We start from the raw sequence: 19,164 nt of genomic DNA on the forward strand, positions 1-19,164 counted from the left end.
CTTTCTCCCAAGGCGTGGCTGGTAGTTTTAAACTGCCGACCTTGAAGTTAGCAGCCCAACGTGTAACCACTGTGCCATGAACAGAGCGGTTAATCTGAGCTTCTAACAGCCCATGGTACTTTCAGTGTTCTCCTTCAGGCCCACCGCTCAAGGGAGCGGGGGGACGGGCTCGGTTTCAGGGCGACCCTGCCTGGTGACCCCAAGTGTTGTGGGGACTTGGAGTTGGAGCAGTTCCCACAGGCAGGGAGCTGGATTGAGGGGGATGTTCTTAGGGTCGATGGGTTGGTGGTCTCCGCCTCGCATGATCACGGGGTGGCCTGGGGGGGCGGGGTGTCCTTGAAAGGAACGCTGTGCGAGCAGTTAGAAAACCCCATTGTGTAGGCGTGTCCCTACCCATCCACGCTGCCCTGTTCTATAGCTTTGCGAGCGGGATGAGGGCCATGTATGGTTAGCTTTGGCTGGACAGACCCACTGTACCCATGACTCGGACTCCCTCCCCCCAGCGCAGTTCCTCGGGGACTCAAGGTGGGGTGAGGAAATGGTGTCTACCCTCCCAGGGGACCCCTGTTGTAGGTGGATACTGAACAGAGGTGGAGGCAGGCTGTCCTGAGGGGGTGTGCCTGGGGCTGGGCTGTTCGAGCGCCAAGCCCCGCCTCCAATCCCTCCCATGGGCACCCAGCCTCAGGTGCCTGCCAGCTCAGGGGGAGGGAACCAATGCTGCTTTTGGGTAGCTCTGGCAGCAGGAACTCCCAGTGTGAGACTTGGCCAGGCTTGGAGAGCTTGGTGCTATTCAGTTTGGCAGGTGGTCCCTTGGGGGTGGGGGTCTCTGATGGTCGAATGGGGGGTTGTTGGGAGGTGGACGGTGTGTGTGAGTCCCCTCCTCGCACATCTTAGCAGTTTGAACTCTCCTCCTGATTCCTCCCTGTGCTGGGGACCTGCTCACCTAGCCAGGTATACTGTCAGGTGTCTCCCCTCTGAGGTCACCATATTGCTATGGTAGGGGGCTCTTGCCCAGCCCTTTGCCCTACTTCTTTGGTAGGAGGGGATCACATGAACCCCTCATTTCATCTGCTGAAGACAGAGCACTTCCATGGGGCCTCTCCCAGGTCTGCAGTGTATACACCCCTCTCAGGTGCTCTCTGGGGATTGGGGACACTGCTGTAGGCCCTCTCCCAGGTCTGTGGTGGGGACACCCCTCCCTGGGGGTGAGGGCATTGTCATGGGAAAGGCAGTCCAAACAGACAACTGCAACTTCAGGGTGTAGGGGTCCCTGTGGGGACCCGAGGGCCTGGCTCTGCTGAACCTGCGTGTGTATGCCTGTATATTCTTGCCCTGAGACCTTTCACCTCTTTCCCTGCCCTAACTCAGGCTGGGTCAGTCCACAGCCTGTTTCTCCTGGCCCAGGGTTCAAGGCGGCCTCCCACCCTGAAAGGATCCCAACTATGGGTGCTGTGGGTTGGGGTAAGATTTTCAGAATTCAGGCTGGCTAAGTGCTGACTCCCCCACTTCAGTTCCCACATACCCCTCCCACCCACCCAATCTATCCCACCTGCCCCTCCCATGAACCCTTCAGGACCCAGGCCTGTCCTATGATCCCCCCCCCAGGAACTGGGCTTGTCCCTCTTGCCCCTCAGATGTTGCTGTTGTTCGTCTTAGCTGGTGACCCATGGGCATGCTCCGCAGTGGGGACCATGCTTAGGCAGTGGCGCTGGGCCTCCACTTTCATGCTGCTTCCCCAGAGGCCCCCCCACAACCCCGCCATACATTCCCACCTGTCAGTGCGGGTCCCGTCGAGGCATGGGGAGGAGTTATAAGGGGTGGGCACTAGCCACAGGACCCTCTCGTCATCTGGACACACGTGCAGTTTAGCGTGTCCCCGAGTTTCTGGTGACAGTTTACCCAGCACGTTCAGCTCTTATAAGATGATCTCCGCTCAGTCAAGGAGGGTAGTTCAGGGTGTCTGTCCTGTGTGATTGGTCACACCCTTCATGGGTATCCACTGGTCACCCTGTCACCATGTGTCCACTGGCTGTGCCCTGTGCTCTGGGGGTTCTCTTTCCAGCGCTGTCTTTCTCCTGCCCCCTTAGTTGTTGCAGGCCTTTTGGTCACACTCAGATGCTTTCAGGTCAAGCCCCAGCTTATTGGGGATGACCTTTGTCCTGCAGGCCACACGGCCGCTTCACGGGAGGTGTTCTTGGCTCGGGGAGGCTTGCCTCTGCTTGCCATGTCCTGGGTCCCCCTCCTCCACACCTCCAGCTTGCGTGGCTTCTCTGTGCCTGTGTGTTCGTTCGTCATGAGAACATTAATTCTGTGCAGCATTGTGCACCCGTTTCCTGGGGCTCATCTCTTGGGAGCCTATCAGAAGGGCCAGTGCTCTGAAGGGAGGCTGTGGCTTCCATGGGCCTGCTCCAGCCTGGGGTTGCCTCAGCCATGTCTGTGCCATTTCTACCTGGACTTGCCTGTTGCTTCCACCTGTCACCACTTGATGGAGCTTCCAACCTCACATCAACACACAAACCACCACAGTATGCTAAGGACAGGAGACCACGACCACACTGAGGCACTGCGTTCCCCCTGCCCCACCCACCCCCCAGCATGGCAGCCTAGTGCATGACCACAGCGCCATCAGGACCATTTCAGCCGCAGAGCACATTGACGGGAGCTGCCAGAGGTGCAGGCTGGAGTCAGAAGTGCACGTGGACCAAGGGATCTCATTGCTAATGTCCGGCTCTGGCTCAGAGCAGAGACCACCAGAAAGATGTTTACTTCTGTTTCATTCGCTCTGCCAAGGCATGCGGCTGGTGGGTTGTTACAAACTACGGATTGCCTAGGGAAGAGTGGAAATTCGGAACACTTCATTGTGCTCTTGCGGGCCCTGTATATGCATCAAGAGGTGGTTGTGGGGAGAAACCAGCAGAATCCTGCATGGCTTCAGATCAGAGAAAGCGCGCATCAGGGGTGTATCCTCTCACCATACTTACTCAACTTGATTACTTTGCCCAATCATCTGTTGTTGTTAAGTGCCATTTAGTCGGCTCTGACCCATAGCGACTCCATGCACAACAGAAGGAAACACTTCCTAATCCTGCTTCATCCTCACAAGTGTTCCTATGCCTGAGCCCACTGAGGCCGCCATTGTGTCAGTCCATCTCGTAGTGGGCCTTCCTCCTTTTCATCACTCTCCGCTTTACCGATCATAATGCCCTTCTCCAGGGACTGGTGTCTCCTGACAACATGTCCGGCACTCTAGCCTCACTTCTTCCAACACAGATCAGCCTGTCCTTTTAACAGCCCATGGTACTTTCAGTGTTCTCCTTCAGGCCCACCGCTCAAATGCACCAATTCTTTCACAATCTTCCTTACCCAGTGTCCAATTTTCACGTGCATAGGATACAATGGAGAACACCATGGCTGGGGTCAGGTGCACCTTAGCCCTCAAAGTGACATCCTTTCACTCCAACACTCCAAAGAGGTCAATGTCTGGGATCTCCCGACCGCTGCTTCCATGACCACTGACTGTGGATCCAAGTAAGACGAAATCCTGGACAACTTCAACCCTTTCTCCGTTTGTCGTGATAGTCATCAGCAAGTGCTTCAGTTCCTCCTCCCTGTCAGTGAGCAAGGTTGGGTCACCTACATTCCTCAGGTTGTTATAAGCCCTCCTCCGATCCTGATGCCACACTCCTGTAATCCAGCTTCTCTGATGATTTGCTCAGCACACAGATTAAACAAGTATGGTCAGAGGATACACCCACCTTTCCTGATTTTAAACGATGCAGGATTCCTTTGTTCTTCAGAGAAGCTGGATTATAAGAAGAAGAATGTAGTATCAGGATTGGACAAAGGCTTATCAGCAGCCTCTGATACGCAGATGACACAACCTTGCTTGCTAACAGTAAGGAGGACTTGAGGCACTTTACTGATGAGGGTCAAGGATTACAGCCTTCACTATGACTTAACCACTCGATATAAAGAAGAACCCCACTCTCCCAATGGGGCCTATAGTAGCATCACAATAAACAGACGAAAGATTGAAGTTGTCCAAGGATTTAATCTTTCCAGGGTCCACAGTCAGTGCTCATGGAAGCAGCAGTCAGGAGATCAAATGACACATTGTATCGGGTGAATGTGCTGCATAAGATCTCTCCAGGTGTTGAAAAGCAAGGATGTTACTTTGAAGACTAAGGTATGCCTGATCCAAGCCATGGCATTCTCCATTGCCTCATATGCCTGTGAAAGTTGGACACTGCATAAGGAAGACCGAGGGCAAATGGATGCATTTGAACGACGGTGCTGGCAAAGAGCATTGAAAGTCCCAGGGACTGCTAACAGTCAACAGATCTATCCTGGAAGAAGTACAGCCAGACTACTGAGCAGCAACGATGGCAACACTTGGTCTCATATACTTTGGTCATGTTCTCAGTGGAGACCAGTCCCTAGAGAAAGACATCGTGCTTGGTAAAGTAAAAGAGCAGCGAAAACAGGAAGGCCCACTGCGAGACGGACAGACCGACGGACGGAGCCAGGGGCTGCACCAGTGGCCTCCAACATTAGAACAGTTGTGAGGCTGGCACAGGACCGGGCACTGTCTCCTTCTTTGGTACGTAAGGTCGCTGCGAGCCGGAGTCAACTGGATGGCACCTCCCAACAACAGACGGTGCGAGATTGAAGGGTTCTATGTGCAGGGGACATCAAAAGCAGGTGGAAGGAATGCAGTCATTACACCAGAAAGAACTGGTCGTTTCCGGAGGGGGCATATGAGCATGGTCCAATGGTGCTGAAGGAAGACAGTCAAGCTGCGCTGAGAGCACTGGCCAGAAACAAGACTCCAAGGTGGACGGAATACCAAGGGAAATGTCTCGGCACGCTGATGAAGCACTGGAAGCACTCACTTGTTGATGACAGGAGGTTTGGAAGACAGCTGCTCGGCCACCTGGCTGGAAGAGATCCATTTCAAAGGAAGATAACAGAATGCAGACATTCTAGAACATCGTTATTATCACATGCAAGTGAAGTTTTGCTGAAGCTAATTAAAAATCTTTGCAGAATTATATGGATAGAGAGTTGCCAGCAGGTCAGGCTGGATTCAGAAGAGGACGTGGAACATGGGATATCGTCGCTGATGTCAGATGGATCTGGCTGAAAGCAGAGACCACCAGGAAGATGCTTGCTTGCGTGGTACTGACTGTGGCAAGGCGGTCATCATGATGCACGAACACCCTTAGAGAGGAGCTGGAGTTCCAGGACAATTCATGGTGCTCATGGACAGAACAAGGGAACACTGCGCAGTTTAAAATCAGGAAAGGTGTTCCTCAGAATCTTATCCTCTAGCCATACTTATTCAATCTGTATATTAAAAAAAATCAAACTCGCTGGCACCGTGTCAGCCTTGACTCAGAGTGACCCTCTAGAGCAAGGTAGACTGCGCCTGGAGGTTTCTGAGCCTGTCGCTCTCGTACAGGAGCAGGAAGCCTTGCCTTATCTTTTTCCCACAGAGAGACTAGAGGCATCAAGTGCTGCCCTGGTGGTTATCAGCCCAATGCACTGGCGCTACCTTAGAAAGACTCAAACCTAACCCACCGCCGTCAAGGAGAGAGCTGTCCTTGTGGCTTTCTGTGACAGTAACTGCGTATGGAACGAGAAAGCCTTGTCTTTCTCCCAAGGCGTGGCTGGTAGTTTTAAACTGCCGACCTTGAAGTTAGCAGCCCAACGTGTAACCACTGTGCCATGAACAGAGCAGTTAATCAGAGATGCTGGCTTATATGAAGCAGAAGGTGGCACCAGGACTAGAGGAAGACGTATTGACCATCTGTAGTGTGACAAACCTCGCCTTGCTTAGAGGAGGGCGTGAAGCACTTGCTGATGAAGATCAAGGACTGCAGGCTTCGTGATGCAATGTGAATGAAACAAAAACCCTCGCAACTGGACCGCTAGATGACACCATGATGAACAGAGACAAGGTTGAAGTCAAGGATGGCATTTTAAGTCAATCCACCACCAGTGCTCATGGAAGCAGCAGTTGAGAAGGAGGGATTATGTTGGGAAAGTCTGCCGCACAAAGCCTCAGCAGTGTCTTACAGAGCAGAGCCTTCACTTCGAGGACTGACATTGCCGACCTGATGCCTGGTGTCTGCAGTCTCCTCCAGGCTCCTATGCACGTGGCGGGTGGACAGTGGATAAGGAGACTGAAGAAGAATGGATGCACTTGAAGTGTGGTGCTGGAGAGGAATGTTGAGAGTGTGGAGCCGGCCACAAGAACAAAGAGGTCTGTCTTGAAACAAGTATGGCCAGACGCTCCTTAGAGCCAGGTTGCTCGGTAGAGCAGGTCAGTGAAGAAGAGGAAGCCCCAGGAGCTGGACTGGGTCCGTGGCTGGTACAGTGAGCTCACACAGAACGAGCTCCTTTAGCTGCACAAGGAGTCGTGCTGCGTTGAGACTGTCTTGGCGGCATCTGACAACTGTGGTGGGCTTCCAACAGTCCGCTTGGCTGTCCAAACCCACCAGGTGCCCACCCTGCAGGAGAGAGATGCGGCTGCGCGCTCCCTTGCAGATTGCATCCATTGCTCCACAGGGCTGCCATGGATACGATTTGGGTCTGTGAAGGGTTAATTGGGGTTCGGTCCTGGAAGCTGAGAGTCCAAAATGGGCTCTTGGGCTAAAATCAGGGTTGTGTGGCGGGTTCCTTCAAGAGCTTCTAGGGAGAACTGGCTCTAGGTTTTCCGGTTTCTGGCCTCCTACCCACCCCCCGCCCCGCCCCCTTGACACTCACTAGGCCATCCTGGGTCTCCACAGCCCGCGTCGCGTCAGAGCATCTCTCAGTGTCCCTGCGCTGTCCTCACATCCCCTGGCTTACTGTGACCCTCCTCCCATTGGGGCCTGGATGGCCTAAGTCATCTCCCCTGTTTTCGAGGTGGCGCCCCCTGCGGCCAGCCCTTCCCCATGAGTCACCACAGTCCCCAGCTCCGGGGCTGCAGACTGGCTGTCTGGGGCACTCACCTTTCCTCCAACTCCTGCTGCCTCCAGGAACCCAGCGGACTGTGTTTCCATGCCAGGCTGCCATCCACCAGCTGCCTCGTAGAGGAAAGAGGAGACTCTAACCCCATAGAGTTAGTGTCAGGAACCCGCAGAGTCAGCTGCACCCTGCCCTCCAGGGCTGCTGTGAGTCGGTGCCAACGAGATGGCAGTGAGTTGAGTTCCCGGAGCCCTGTGGGGGACAGGGCCTCTTCCAGGGTAGGCCATTCTCCCATGGGCCTCTGGGTGGACTCCCACCTCCCACTCCGCTGAGGCAGGTGAATGTGCTCACCGCAGGCTCCCCCAGAAACTGCCCTGAAGGGACCAAGGACATGGCTGAAGAGACAGCTTTTGTCTGGAGCAGCCACCTTGTGTGTCCCCAAGTCCCTGGCTCCCTCACCCCTTCACACACACCCTCCTTCTGCCCCCAGGACTCTTCGTGCCTCGACGAGCTCTCCAATGCCTCCTTCCTGTCCTCATCCGTGGACTCCCTCTCGGACATTGTGGACACGGCCGACTTCCTGCCCGCCGACGGCCTCAGCCAGGTGCCCACCATCTGGGATGTGAGCACTGCCTCGCCTGCCCAAGACAAGGTCGGTTTCCTCCCCTGTGCTACCCCCACCACTGCCACAGGCCCATGGGGGACACTGGCCTCGCACAGACCTGGGAGAATCACCCATGGGCCTCCTTACCTTCTCAGACCGGGGGTCACCTTAGACACCCCCACCTGCTCACAGACCCGAGGGTAAGCCCCTCACTCACAGATGTGAGGTCATCTATTGGTCCCCCTCACCTCACAAACCCAGGGGGGTCATTTGGAAGGGCATCCACGATCAGTGGGAGGGCATCCCTGGACAGAGGTGAGCGGGTGTTTGTGGGCAGTGATGGGAACATCGTTGGCAGAGGTGGGGGGTGTTAACTGGCAGAAGTGGGAGCAACTGCACACAGGAATCCAGGTGCTGAGGCCTGAGGGGGTCCATGGGGCTGAGAGCGGAGTTCAGGGGGTGGACCCTGAGTCTCACTGAAAAGTCCCCCCATGAGCAGGCTAGAGTCGCGGGCCAGGCACAAGCTCGCGCTCCATCAGGGCTCACTGTCCGCTGGCCACCCATACAGGCTGGCCCAGGTCGGCTGGAATGAGCCCCCAGCCCTGCTCCACTGCCCTGGGCCTCCAAGGCTGCAGGCCTTGTCCCTACAGGCAGTGGTGAGGGCCTGAGGATGCCCCCTCCCCTGGCTGCAGGAACGGTGACTCACCCTTCCCGGAACCCTGTGTGCTTGGTGTGCGGTTGGTCATGTGAGCGAAAGGGGCAGCTGGGCTCCCTCCCCTACCTTCTCCTCCTAGTTCCGGGCGTCCCCCACCCAATCCTGGTCTCACCCCCTTCTCCTCCCAGCTCCCCCCTCCCCCAGTAGCTGTCCCGGTATCACCCCCATTCTCCTCAAACTGTCTGACCCGAACCCTGCAGCTCAGCTTCAGGACAGTTGACGGGGACCAGGGGGCTGGGCAAGACCAGTGGCCCCCCTACTCCCCAGCCTCAACCTCAGGTCTTCTTTATTTTTAGCATGCTCCGGGGCTATTTTTACTCTTTTTCCAATTGTGGTCAGTCGTGACTCAAAACTTGCTTTTGGAGGGTTTTTTAAGTCCGTGCAGGGAGCCCTAGTGGCCTGTTAGTTAAGCACTTGGCCCTGGCCAAGAAGTCAGTGGTTCAAGCTGCCAGTCTCTTGCTGAGAGAGAAGCCTGGGCTCCTGCCCCACACAAAATCATAACCCCACTAGGGCAGCCTTCAGCAAGGGGCACAATGGCTGCCCACACTCACCATGCCATCCCTGAGCGCCAACCACCCGCCTGCTCTGGGCTCCACTGGGTGTCTCGGCCACCTGGCCTCAGAGCTGAGGTCAGCCCCACTCCTGTAATCTCCACCTTTTGGTCCTGGACTCCTCAGTGGACCCAGCCTAGGCCAGGCACCCTCCTTTCCAGGGACCCAATCAGCTGCTGCATACCATGTCTGTGTGTCCCTGGGAGGACCCCACCCTGTACCCCAAATGCCACTGTGAATTGGGACTCTCAGGCCTCCAGCTCTCTTGGCCACATAGGGGCCCCACTGCCTAAGTACCCAGATGGCGCTGCTGTCCCCCCAATGCCCGCAGTGGGTACCCAGCCAGGGATCCGTGAGTCAACCTCCCAGAAGCTTACCGGGAGTGTCCCTTGGGCTGACTGCTTGTCTGGCACCCCCTCCCTAGCTTTTCCTGCCTAGCGGGCCATTCCCAGGCCTCCAGGACTCCGTGTCCACCCTCCCTGCCACTCCACTCCTCATCAGCTACCAGGTGAGCCTTAGCTGGCCTGCCCCTCCCCTGGGGGTCTTGGTAGGGGCATGGAGTTGCAGGGGGTGGAGTGGGGGTCTCAGGGTCGGGACCCCCACACACTGCCCCTCAGTCGCAGAGCCAGCCCGAGGACGAGGAGGAGGCTGAGGAGGAGGAGACAGAGGAGTTGGGTCACACGGAGACCTACGCTGACTACGTGCCCTCCAAGTGTGAGTGGGTGCAGTGGCTATCGGGGTGGGGGTAGGGGTGGGGGGTAAGCTCGTGTGTGTCCCAGCAGCTGCTGTGTGCTGGTCACACAAGGCCCTTCTGCGCTCCTCAGAGGAGCCCTGGGCTCTCTGGCAGCGTGAGCCTGACTCCTAACCTCCGGCCCTTGCAGCCAAGATCGGGAAGCACCACCCAGACCGTGTCGTGGAGACCAGCACCCTGTCAAGCGTGCCCCCACCCGATGTCACATACATGCTGGCCCTGCCTGTCTGCACCCTGGACAGTGGGGCACTGTCTGCCCTGCAGCTGGAGGCCATCACCTATGCCTGCCAGGTGTGTGCCCATTGCCCACTCTGAAACCCCGCCACCAGCCCCCAGGCACTGACTGCCTCTCCCCCACAGCAACATGAGGTCCTGCTCCCCAATGGACAGCGGGCTGGCTTCCTCATCGGTGACGGGGCTGGTGTGGGCAAGGGCCGCACAGTGGCTGGCATCATATTCGAGAACTACCTGAAGGGCAGGAAGAAGTCCCTGTGGTGAGTACTCCCGGAGCCAGCTGGGCAGGCGGGCCCCAGCCTGGTCCCCTCCTGACCCCGGGGTCCTCTCCCAGGTTCAGCGTTTCCAATGATCTCAAGTACGACGCGGAGCGTGACCTGCGGGACATTGAGGCCCCCAGCATCCCTGTGCATGCACTCAGCAAGGTGCGGCCAGGACCCCTCCGGCCCTACCCTGCCCTGCCCCCTGCCTGGGGGAACCCCCTCCTCCACCTGACCCCTGAGGTCCCGCCTCCCTCCCCTCTTGTCCTGAGTTTGAGGAGGCCTTTGGGCTCCCCTGCCTCCCCCACAGCAAGGCCCCACTACCCTCTTCTTGCTCTTCCTGCCTGGTGGGGTCTGTGCCCCAACACACTGAGCTGAAGCCCACGACCAGCGCAGGTCTCTGGCCTCTGCCTAGTGAGGGCTGCAGCAGCCAAGAGCACTCACAAATGGGCACAGTGTGCCCACGCACATGTCCACTCCTGCTCTCTCCAGATCAAATACGGCGACAACACTGCCTCCGAGGGCGTCCTCTTTGCCACCTACTCTGCGCTCATCGGAGAAAGCCAGGCTGGCGGGCAGCACCGCACACGCCTCCGGCAGATCCTCGAGTGGTGCGGGGCCGCCTTCGACGGGGTCGTATCCTGCACTGGGGGCGGAGGGACCTTCGATGGGGTCTTATCCTGCAAATGGGCGGGGGGACCTTCGACGGGGTCGTATCCTGCACTGGGGGCGGGAGGGACCTTCAATGGGGTCGTATCCTGCACTGGGGGGACCAAGGCTGCCTTCAACGGGGTCAGATCCTGCATGTGGGATGGTCCTTAACCCACACCCACAGATCGTATTTGACGAGTGCCACAAAGCCAAAAACGCCAGTTCCACCAAGATGGGCAAAGCCGTGCTGGACCTGCAGAGCAAGCTGCCCCTGGCCCGGGTCGTCTATGCCAGCGCCACAGGTGAGGGGCCAGACAGCAGAGAGTGGGACAGGCTCAGCTGGCTGTACTGGACCTTCTGCCGCCAACTAGCAATGCCTGGGCCGCGAGGCTGCTCTGGCAGCCTCTGACATCACCAGGCTCATCTGGGCCCCAGCTGCCACTCACAGCACCCTAGGCTGTGAGGACGAAGACTTTGCCCAGCCCCTCAGCCCTCCATGGCACTGGCTCCATCTTTGGGGCCTGTTGAGGCCCAGCCTGACCTCTGGCTGAAGTGGCCAGGCTGACAACCCCTCCTGTTCCCGCTGCCCAGGGGCCTCGGAGCCACGGAACATGATCTACATGAGCCGCCTGGGCATCTGGGGTGAGGGCACGCCTTTCCGTACCTTCGAAGAGTTTCTCCACGCCATCGAGAAGAGGTGGGCACCTGCCCTGCGAGGTGGGGTAGGGGACCTGCCTCAGCATTCTGGCTCAGCATTCCCGTGCTATAGAGAAGAGGTGGGCTGCCAGGTGCTCCTGGCCACAGGGCCTTTGCACAGGCTGCCCTGCCATGCAGAGCCAGAGAGCACTGAGGTCTTGGGCTGCATCTGCAGGGGCGTGGGCGCCATGGAGATCGTGGCCATGGACATGAAAGTCAGCGGCATGTACATCGCACGCCAGCTCAGCTTCTCCGGGGTTACCTTCCGCATTGAGGAGATCCCGCTGGCCCCCGCCTTTGAGCGCATCTATAACCGCGCGGCCCTGTTGGTGAGTGTGGAGGCCCTGGACATATGTGTGCACAGAACGGGCCAGGCTGCTCGCTGGATCGGGGGTAGGGCTGCCCTGAACACTGCAGGTGCTAGAGCGCAACTCTGGCCCCCACCCTTCTAGGGCCGTGGCACCCCCATAGGTGTCTCCAGATTTCACTTAGGGTCTGCTGGGGTAGCATGGCTGGGTTTAGAACCCCTGGGGTGGGGAACTCATTGGCCCCCAACATTTCTGCACCCCATAATCACTCAGCCTGCTGATCTGCTCGTATACTGCCCAGGTGGGAACCCACATGCCCAGTGAGCAGCCGATTGCCACCACCTAACCCGTGGGGGTTGGGTGTGGGTGACTGCATCGCCCACCAGTCCGTGCTCAGCTCCACTGTCCTTGCAGTGGGCCGAAGCCCTGGGCATGTTCCAGCGGGCAGCCGACTGGATCGGCCTGGAGTCACGCAAGTCCCTGTGGGGCCAGTTCTGGTCAGCTCATCAGCGCTTCTTCAAGTACCTGTGCATCGCAGCCAAAGTGCGCCGCCTGGTAGAGCTGGCACGCCAGGAGCTGGCCCGGGACAAGGTGAGGGGTGGGGCCCAGCCTGAAAGGCAGAGCTGAACAGGGTGGGCTGAAGGAGGGGCGGGGCAGAGCTGCCCTACCTCTGACGGCCAGTGTCCCGACGACAGTGCGTGGTGATCGGGCTGCAGTCTACAGGCGAGGCGCGGACCCGAGAGGTGCTGGACGAGAACGATGGGCACCTGCACTGCTTCGTCTCAGCCGCAGAGTGAGCGACTGGGCCCACAGTGCCCCCCCCACCCAGCCACCAAACTCCCTCCCCAAGGACTCAACTGGGAGCCCCCAGCCGAGCCCCTGGAGGCAGGATTGGCCCTGGGTACCTGCCCTCCACCCACTCCTGTCCCCAGAGAGCCCTGCGGAGCCTCCTGTCCACCCAGGGGAGGCCAACAAGCTGACCCCGCCTCTCCCCCCCAGAGGTGTCTTCCTCTCGCTCATCCAGAAGCACTTCCCATCAGCCAAGAGGCGGCGCGAGCGAGCTGCAGGCGCCAAGCGGAAGCGTGAGTGAGACCCCGCCCCTGACCCCCGCTCCCCAGCCCAATGAAGCCCCAGGCATGAGGGCACAGGCCCATGGTGTCCCCCCTTTGTCCTGCTCCTCGCCTAGAAACCTTGAGTTAACAAACCGCTGAGCTCAAGCCTCCCTCCACTTGAGTGATGGCTAGCTGCCCTTGGTGCCACAGTGGTTAGCTATGTGGAGGGGACCAAGCTGCAGAGGGAAAGGGGCCAGAGAGCCTCCCCCCAACCAAGCCTGCGGCTGCAGGGAATCAGATAACAATGAAGGGAGCCCTGTCGGGCTTGGGGGCCAGGATGGGCACTGTCATCACCTGTACCATGAGACCTGCTGGAGCACGGTCCCCATCGTCCCCGCCCAGGCTCTCTGGCCAACTCCTCTCTGCTGCCCTTCTCCCCACCGGGCCCTCTGAATCGGACCCCAGTGAGCATGTCCCTTCCCTCAGGGCGGCCGCGGAGCCGCGCCGTCAAGACGCCCCGGCTGCTGTGCGAAGTGGCTGGCGTTATCCGAATCAGCGACGACAGCAGCACAGAGTCAGACGCCGGCCTGGACAGCGACTTCCACTCCTCCCCTGAGTCCCTGGCCGATGACGATGTAGTCATTGTAGAGGCGCTAGGCCTCGCTGTTGAAGACAGAGGTGAGGCTGGCCTCTTGACCCTCCGTGACCCAGGGCATGACCTTCAAGGTGGAGGGAGGCGGAGCAGCCCCTTGTCCCTCTGTGTCCCAGTGGGTTGCCTGCTCAGGGAAGAGGTCGGGCAGGGCCAGGCTGGGGGGTCCTATGGGAGAACGTTCCTGGTCCCACCCCTCCCCATGCTCCGCAGGCCCCCTGTGCCCCCCACAGCGGGACGTGCAGGGTCTAGGCGTGCTGGAGCGCGTGCAGCGCCTGAAGCAGGAGCTGTTGGCCAAGGTGCGAGACCTGGGTCGGGACCTGCCGGTAAACACCCTGGATGAGCTCATCGACCAGCTCGGGGGCCCCGAAGCCGTGGCTGAGGTGAGGGATCACCTACTGACTGTGGACAAGTCTCAGAGCCGCGTGGTCAGCCAGCCTTCACTGTCCAGGCCAAGCCTAGCCACCTGCCTGCCCTGGGGTCGGGGGAGAGGGTCTGCGGACAACCCTAACTAATCGGTGGGCCCCATTGCAAGACCCCCCAACTTGGGGTCCACACTACTGACACTCTGTCCCTGCCCCCCTTCTGTCTCCCCACGGCCACAGATGACTGGCAGGAAAGGACGGGTGGTGTCCAGGCCCAATGGGACAGTAGTCTTCGAGTCCCGGGCAGAGCAGGGCTTGTCCATTGACCACGTCAACCTCAGGGAAAAGGAGCGCTTCATGAGCGGCGAGAAGGTGGGCACCCTGGTGGGGCGTCGGAGTTGGGCAGGACACCAAAGGGGAGGAGGTGGGCACAGATTCAGGTGAAAGATGGGCGTGCTGGGCAGGGCTTGTTGGCAAGGAGGTGGGCGCATCTGCAGGAGCCTCGGTAGCACGCTAAGCATCAGCTGCTAATCTTAGCAAGGCCGTTGTCCCCACCAGCCATTGACTGGCCTCCAGCTTTGGCCTAGAGGAGCTGGCCCTGCCCGGTGGGTCGCGGTGCCAGCCTCGCCTCCACAGCCTGGGTTGACTTTGGGTTTGGTATTCCCGCCGTCATGGGCGACTGTTCACATACCTGTGACCTCGCCCGCGCACATCTGCACCAGCGTGCACATGCGGCCCAGCCTACGCTGTCTGGCAGCATTTGGGGGGTTTTGTGCCAGGCAAACACAAGTCCCCTTTCTGCCCCAGTGGTGTCATGCCACCATGGACCTCTTACTCTCGGCTGGAGAAGTGGGAGGTGCGGGGAGCTGGTTAATTGTGTGGGTGACTGCCCTGGCTGGCTCGCCCACCTGCCTTCTTGGCCCCCAGCTCGTGGCCATCATCTCAGAGGCGTCCAGCTCGGGCGTGTCCCTCCAAGCGGACCGCCGGGTGCAGAACCAGAGGCGGCGTGTCCACATGACGCTCGAGCTGCCCTGGAGCGCAGACCGTGCCATCCAGCAATTCGGTGAGCCCTGCGTCCCACCCCAGGAGCCCATGCAGCCTCCACTGGGCCTGGCCCCTCTCTGAGCCCCTTCCCTACCTCTATGAGACCACCCACCTCATGGGCCCGCCTCCTAGGCCCACCCCTGCCTTTGTGAGCACCCAAGGACCTCTACAGCCCTTCACTCCCTCCCTTGTCCCAAGTGCCCCCCCACGCCCACTGGGCAGCCACCCTGATTGCGGCCCTCTGTACGCAGGCCGCACTCACCGGTCGAACCAGGTCTCCGCACCCGAGTACGTGTTCCTTATTTCGGAGCTGGCAGGCGAGCGGAGGTTCGCCTCCATCGTGGCCAAGCGCCTGGAGAGCCTGGTGAGGGCCAGCTGGGGACGTGCCCTGGGCGGGAGCTGGCTGGGGAGCCAGGACCGCAGGAGCCGTGCCCGCCCTATCCTAACCCTCCTTCCCTGGCAGGGGGCTTTGACCCACGGAGATCGCCGTGCCACCGAGTCCCGAGACCTGAGCAAGTACAACTTCGAGAACAAGGTCCCTGTGTGGAGCATAGAGAGGGGCATACCAATGGGAGTGTGGTGGGGAGGGGCAGGTGGGCGGGTGGGTGGGGACACTGACCTGGGGCACTCTCTCTCTGCACAGTACGGTGCACGGGCCCTGCACTGCGTGCTCACCACCATCCTGAGCCAGACTGAGAACAAGGTCCCCCTGCCCCTGGGCTACCCTGGAGGGGATGCAGCCTTTTTCCGGGGTGAGCCCAGAGCTGAATCTGGGAGGGGGGCAATGGCCAGCCGGGCCTGGGGAAGAGTGCTGTTTAAGGTTGCCCGTGTTAAAGCAGGGGCTTGATGGTACCAGGGATGGGTCCTGGGGGGCTTGCCCTCTCTGCTGGGTGGGGGCAGAATACAGCTAAAAAAACCAGCGTCCTGCCCATCCCATCACTGGGTTCGAGTACTGGCTTTATCACCCACCCGGTGCAAGCCCAACTCTGAGATAACCTGATGCTGGCAAGGGGGCTGGGCTGCCCTCTCTGAGCACACTACTAGGCCCTTCAACTGCTTTCCCAAACCCCCCAGCGGGGATGGGGGGTGGTGGAGTGGTTTAGGAGGGTCCTGAGGTGGACTGAAGGTCTGATGGGTATAGCCCCCACCCACTCTCTCTCTTCCCCCACCCTCAACCAGACATGAAACAGGGCCTGCAGTCTGTGGGCATCAGTGGCCGAGAATCCAGGTCAGGCTGCCTGGATGTGGAGAAGGGTGAGTGGGGGTGGGGAGCTCCTCCTGTGGGGCTGCCTGAGGAAGTGGTGGGGTGGGGCGAGCCCTGGGTGACCTCCTCTTCCTCCTGCGGCGCCCAGACTGCTCCATCCCCAAGTTCCTGAACCGCATCCTGGGCCTGGAGGTGCACAAGCAGAACGCACTCTTCCAGTACTTCTCCGACACCTTCGAGCACCTCATTGCCGCCGACAAGAAGGAGGGCAAATACGACATGGGCATCCTGGGTGCGTGGCCGTCCAGGGTGGGGACGGGGCCTACTGTGGGAGGATGGCTGCCGCTGGGGGGGGTCCTCAACATGCTCCCCTCCCCGTGTGCCCCTGTAGACCTGGCCCCGGGCGTGGATGAGATCTACGAGGAGAGTCAGCAGGTATTTCTGACCCCTGGCCACCCCCAGGACGGCCAGGTGGTGTTCTACAAGGTAAGCAGGGCCGGCCACCCTGTACCCAACCAGCATGTCCTTGGCCCTGCCCACCCAGCCCTCTAATGGCCCTTGTTCGGTGGCAGATCAGTGTGGACCGCGGCCTGCGTTGGGAGGAGGCTTTCGCCAAGTCCCTGGAACTGACTGGCTCCCATGACGGCTTCTACCTCTCTTACAAGGTGGGCCTCCCCTCTGCCTTCTGGGCTCCCCAGCCCTTCCCAGCACACCTCCGGCCTCACATGCACCTGCACCCCCCGCAGGTCCGAGGCAACAAAACCAGCTGCCTGCTGGCCGAGCAGGACCGCGGCAAGCACTTCACTGTATACAAGCCCAACATCGGCCGGCAGAGCCAACCGGAGACCCTGGACGGCCTCTGCCGCAAGTTCCACAGGGTGAGACCCGTACCCTGTCCTCGGCCCCACGTTGTCCCTGCCACCCCCCCTCACCTGCCTGTGTCCCCAGGTCACAGCTGAGGAGGCCCAGGAGCACTGGGAGAGCAGCTACGCCTTCTCGCTGACCCACTGCAGCCACGCGGCCTGGTGAGGTTGCAGCGGGTGGGGCCTGAGTGGGGCAGGGCAGGACCTCCAAAGGACTGGGGAAGGGGTCGCCACGACCTCGGGAATGGCTGAGCTCCACCCCTTGGCACAGGAACCGGCCCTGCCGACTAGTCCAGGACGGCAAGGACTGTGTGCAGGGCCTGCGCCTGCGCCACCACTACATGCTGTGCGGGGCCCTGCTGCACGTGTGGGGCCGCATCGCAGCCGTCATGGCCGAGGTCACCAGCAGCAGCTACTTGCAGATCGTGCGCCTCAAGACCAAGGACCAGAAGAAGCAAGTTGGTGAGGAGCGGTAGGGCCATGGGGGCAGTGCGGTAGGGGTCCTCCAGGGTCCCCGACCGCCCTCACGTTGCCCGCCCACGCGCCCCTCTGCAGGCATCAAGGTCCCCGAGGGCTGCGTGCGTCGCGTGCTGCAGGAGCTGCAGTTGATGGATGCTGACGTCAAACGCAAACGCCAGCGCCAGCGCAGCCTGGGCCTCCCTGCACCACCCCCGCCCACCTTGCCCCGCCCTCTGGCCCTACCCTGCGGGCCTGGCGAGGTGCTGGACCTGACCTATAGCCCGCCAGCTGTGCCCTTCCCGCCCGTGCCCCGCTTCACCTACCCTCCATTGCCCACTGAAATGCCCCCTGCCCCCGGCCTGCTGCTGGGTGCCCCCGATCCCACAGCGCCCCCAGACCCAGTGGACATGCCACAGCACGGCTGTGACATCAACTTCAAGGAGGTGCTGGAGGACATGTTGCGCTCCCTGCAGACCGTGCCAGCTGCGGTGCCCCCCGGCCCAGCTGCAGCAGGGGTTGGCGGGGGTCCAGAGCGCCAGAGTGTTATCCAATTTGGGCCACCCTTCCCCAACTCCTAGGCGAGCACACAGCCCCGACCTGGGGCACTTTCAGAGGCCTATTTATGTGTCCACATGTCCCTCCCCTCGGCCAGTGTACAGGGCAGTGGTCCTCTTCAACCAGAGGCAGGGAGCTGCTGCCCACCCAACCAGCCCCACAGGGCCCCCACTTCAGTGCCTTCCCAGGCTGACCCTCCAAGGGCCAGCACATGTGGACATGCCCCTTACCCCCATGGGTCTGTCAGGGATTCCCCAGGCCACCCTGCTCAGGATTAGGGGTAGGTGCGCAAGGGGTCAGGCAGGCCCTGGGGGTTGGGGCCCAGGACCCTCTGTGCCTCTTCTCTCCTGACCCCCCCAACCCGGAGGGCAGGCACCCTGACCAGGGGGCTCCCTGCTCAACCCACCAATGGCCACACCCGTCAAACTGGGTGGTCCAAGAGCTGGAGACTCAGGAAACCCCAGGTGCTCAGGGTCAAGGCTCCGGGGGCCCCCCCATTAATATATGCAATGCCCCCAGCCTCTCACTCCCTAAGTTATTGCATTGCCCCGCTGCTCTCCAGGCCTGGAAGCCCCTGGGGGCGGGGCCTTCTATCAGAGTGTATTTATAAGTCCCATGTACATATGTAAAGAGAGTTTTAAATATACATCCTTTTGATTATTTTCTTTGTCCTGTGCCTCTAACCACGCCCCTCCTGTATCTGTCTGCTCCTGGAGGGGAAGCTGGACACAGCATAGCAGTTCCTAAGGTTGCCTCCCTCAAGCCTCAGGGGCCTATGTCCATGTGTGGAGCTGAGGTCTGCCCAGGAACACACCTCAGATCTGGGCCAGTAGTACCCCTGGCCCCAGGTATAGGGGACCCCCTCATCCAGGAACGTGCCCTGGAGAGCTCCCAGGGTGCCTGGGGTGGGAGACATACCTCCCAGCAGGCCTCAAACCCATTCATCAGTGGCTCAGACCCCACAGGGTCTTAAGGCTTATATATCTTCAAAGCAGCACTCTGCTGCTTTCACCCTGCACTCTGGGGAGAGGGGTGTGTGTGTGTGTGTGTGCCCGCAAGTGAGTCAGAACCAACCCCACTGCAGAACAATGGCACCAGCGCCCCCCCCCCCTTTCCTAGGCTATCTCCAGGAGCCCCCGCCTCAGATACTACCCAGAGCCTGCCGGACAGACCAAGCGATTTAGGGGATTATCACCCTGGGCTGTGACCTGGCTCCATGCCACCCACTCCAAGGAGACAGGAGGTGCAAGCA

At 60.0% G+C, this 19,164-nt stretch overlaps 1 protein-coding gene across 3 annotated transcripts in view; it reads left to right on the forward strand.

Annotated features, from left to right (window-relative positions):
* Positions 1 to 18,572, forward strand: part of SBNO2 (strawberry notch homolog 2) — a 41,111-nt gene extending 22,539 nt beyond the window's left edge. For all 3 annotated transcript variants that reach the window (XM_045300096.1, XM_004716990.2, XM_045300097.1), the window contains 28 exons: positions 7,442 to 7,603; positions 9,246 to 9,329; positions 9,439 to 9,535; positions 9,703 to 9,863; positions 9,933 to 10,066; positions 10,141 to 10,231; positions 10,559 to 10,702; positions 10,902 to 11,019; positions 11,309 to 11,414; positions 11,589 to 11,742; positions 12,136 to 12,312; positions 12,417 to 12,514; positions 12,721 to 12,803; positions 13,260 to 13,451; positions 13,636 to 13,805; positions 14,028 to 14,159; positions 14,715 to 14,850; positions 15,083 to 15,195; positions 15,295 to 15,366; positions 15,475 to 15,583; positions 16,011 to 16,085; positions 16,184 to 16,327; positions 16,427 to 16,521; positions 16,608 to 16,700; positions 16,782 to 16,913; positions 16,984 to 17,060; positions 17,170 to 17,360; positions 17,454 to 18,572. In XM_045300096.1, the coding sequence (XP_045156031.1) occupies positions 7,442 to 7,603; positions 9,246 to 9,329; positions 9,439 to 9,535; positions 9,703 to 9,863; positions 9,933 to 10,066; positions 10,141 to 10,231; positions 10,559 to 10,702; positions 10,902 to 11,019; positions 11,309 to 11,414; positions 11,589 to 11,742; positions 12,136 to 12,312; positions 12,417 to 12,514; positions 12,721 to 12,803; positions 13,260 to 13,451; positions 13,636 to 13,805; positions 14,028 to 14,159; positions 14,715 to 14,850; positions 15,083 to 15,195; positions 15,295 to 15,366; positions 15,475 to 15,583; positions 16,011 to 16,085; positions 16,184 to 16,327; positions 16,427 to 16,521; positions 16,608 to 16,700; positions 16,782 to 16,913; positions 16,984 to 17,060; positions 17,170 to 17,360; positions 17,454 to 17,935 (3,822 nt within the window). In that variant the 3' untranslated portion in view covers positions 17,936 to 18,572. The remainder of the gene's footprint in view (positions 1 to 7,441; positions 7,604 to 9,245; positions 9,330 to 9,438; positions 9,536 to 9,702; positions 9,864 to 9,932; positions 10,067 to 10,140; positions 10,232 to 10,558; positions 10,703 to 10,901; positions 11,020 to 11,308; positions 11,415 to 11,588; positions 11,743 to 12,135; positions 12,313 to 12,416; positions 12,515 to 12,720; positions 12,804 to 13,259; positions 13,452 to 13,635; positions 13,806 to 14,027; positions 14,160 to 14,714; positions 14,851 to 15,082; positions 15,196 to 15,294; positions 15,367 to 15,474; positions 15,584 to 16,010; positions 16,086 to 16,183; positions 16,328 to 16,426; positions 16,522 to 16,607; positions 16,701 to 16,781; positions 16,914 to 16,983; positions 17,061 to 17,169; positions 17,361 to 17,453) is intronic.
* The last annotated feature ends 592 nt before the right edge of the window (positions 18,573 to 19,164 follow it).

The sequence above is a fragment of the Echinops telfairi genome, unplaced genomic scaffold (assembly GCF_000313985.2).
Source record: "Echinops telfairi isolate 266 unplaced genomic scaffold, ASM31398v2 ScPeMD7_7459;HRSCAF=8497, whole genome shotgun sequence".
NCBI classification, from domain to species: domain Eukaryota; kingdom Metazoa; phylum Chordata; class Mammalia; order Afrosoricida; family Tenrecidae; genus Echinops; species Echinops telfairi.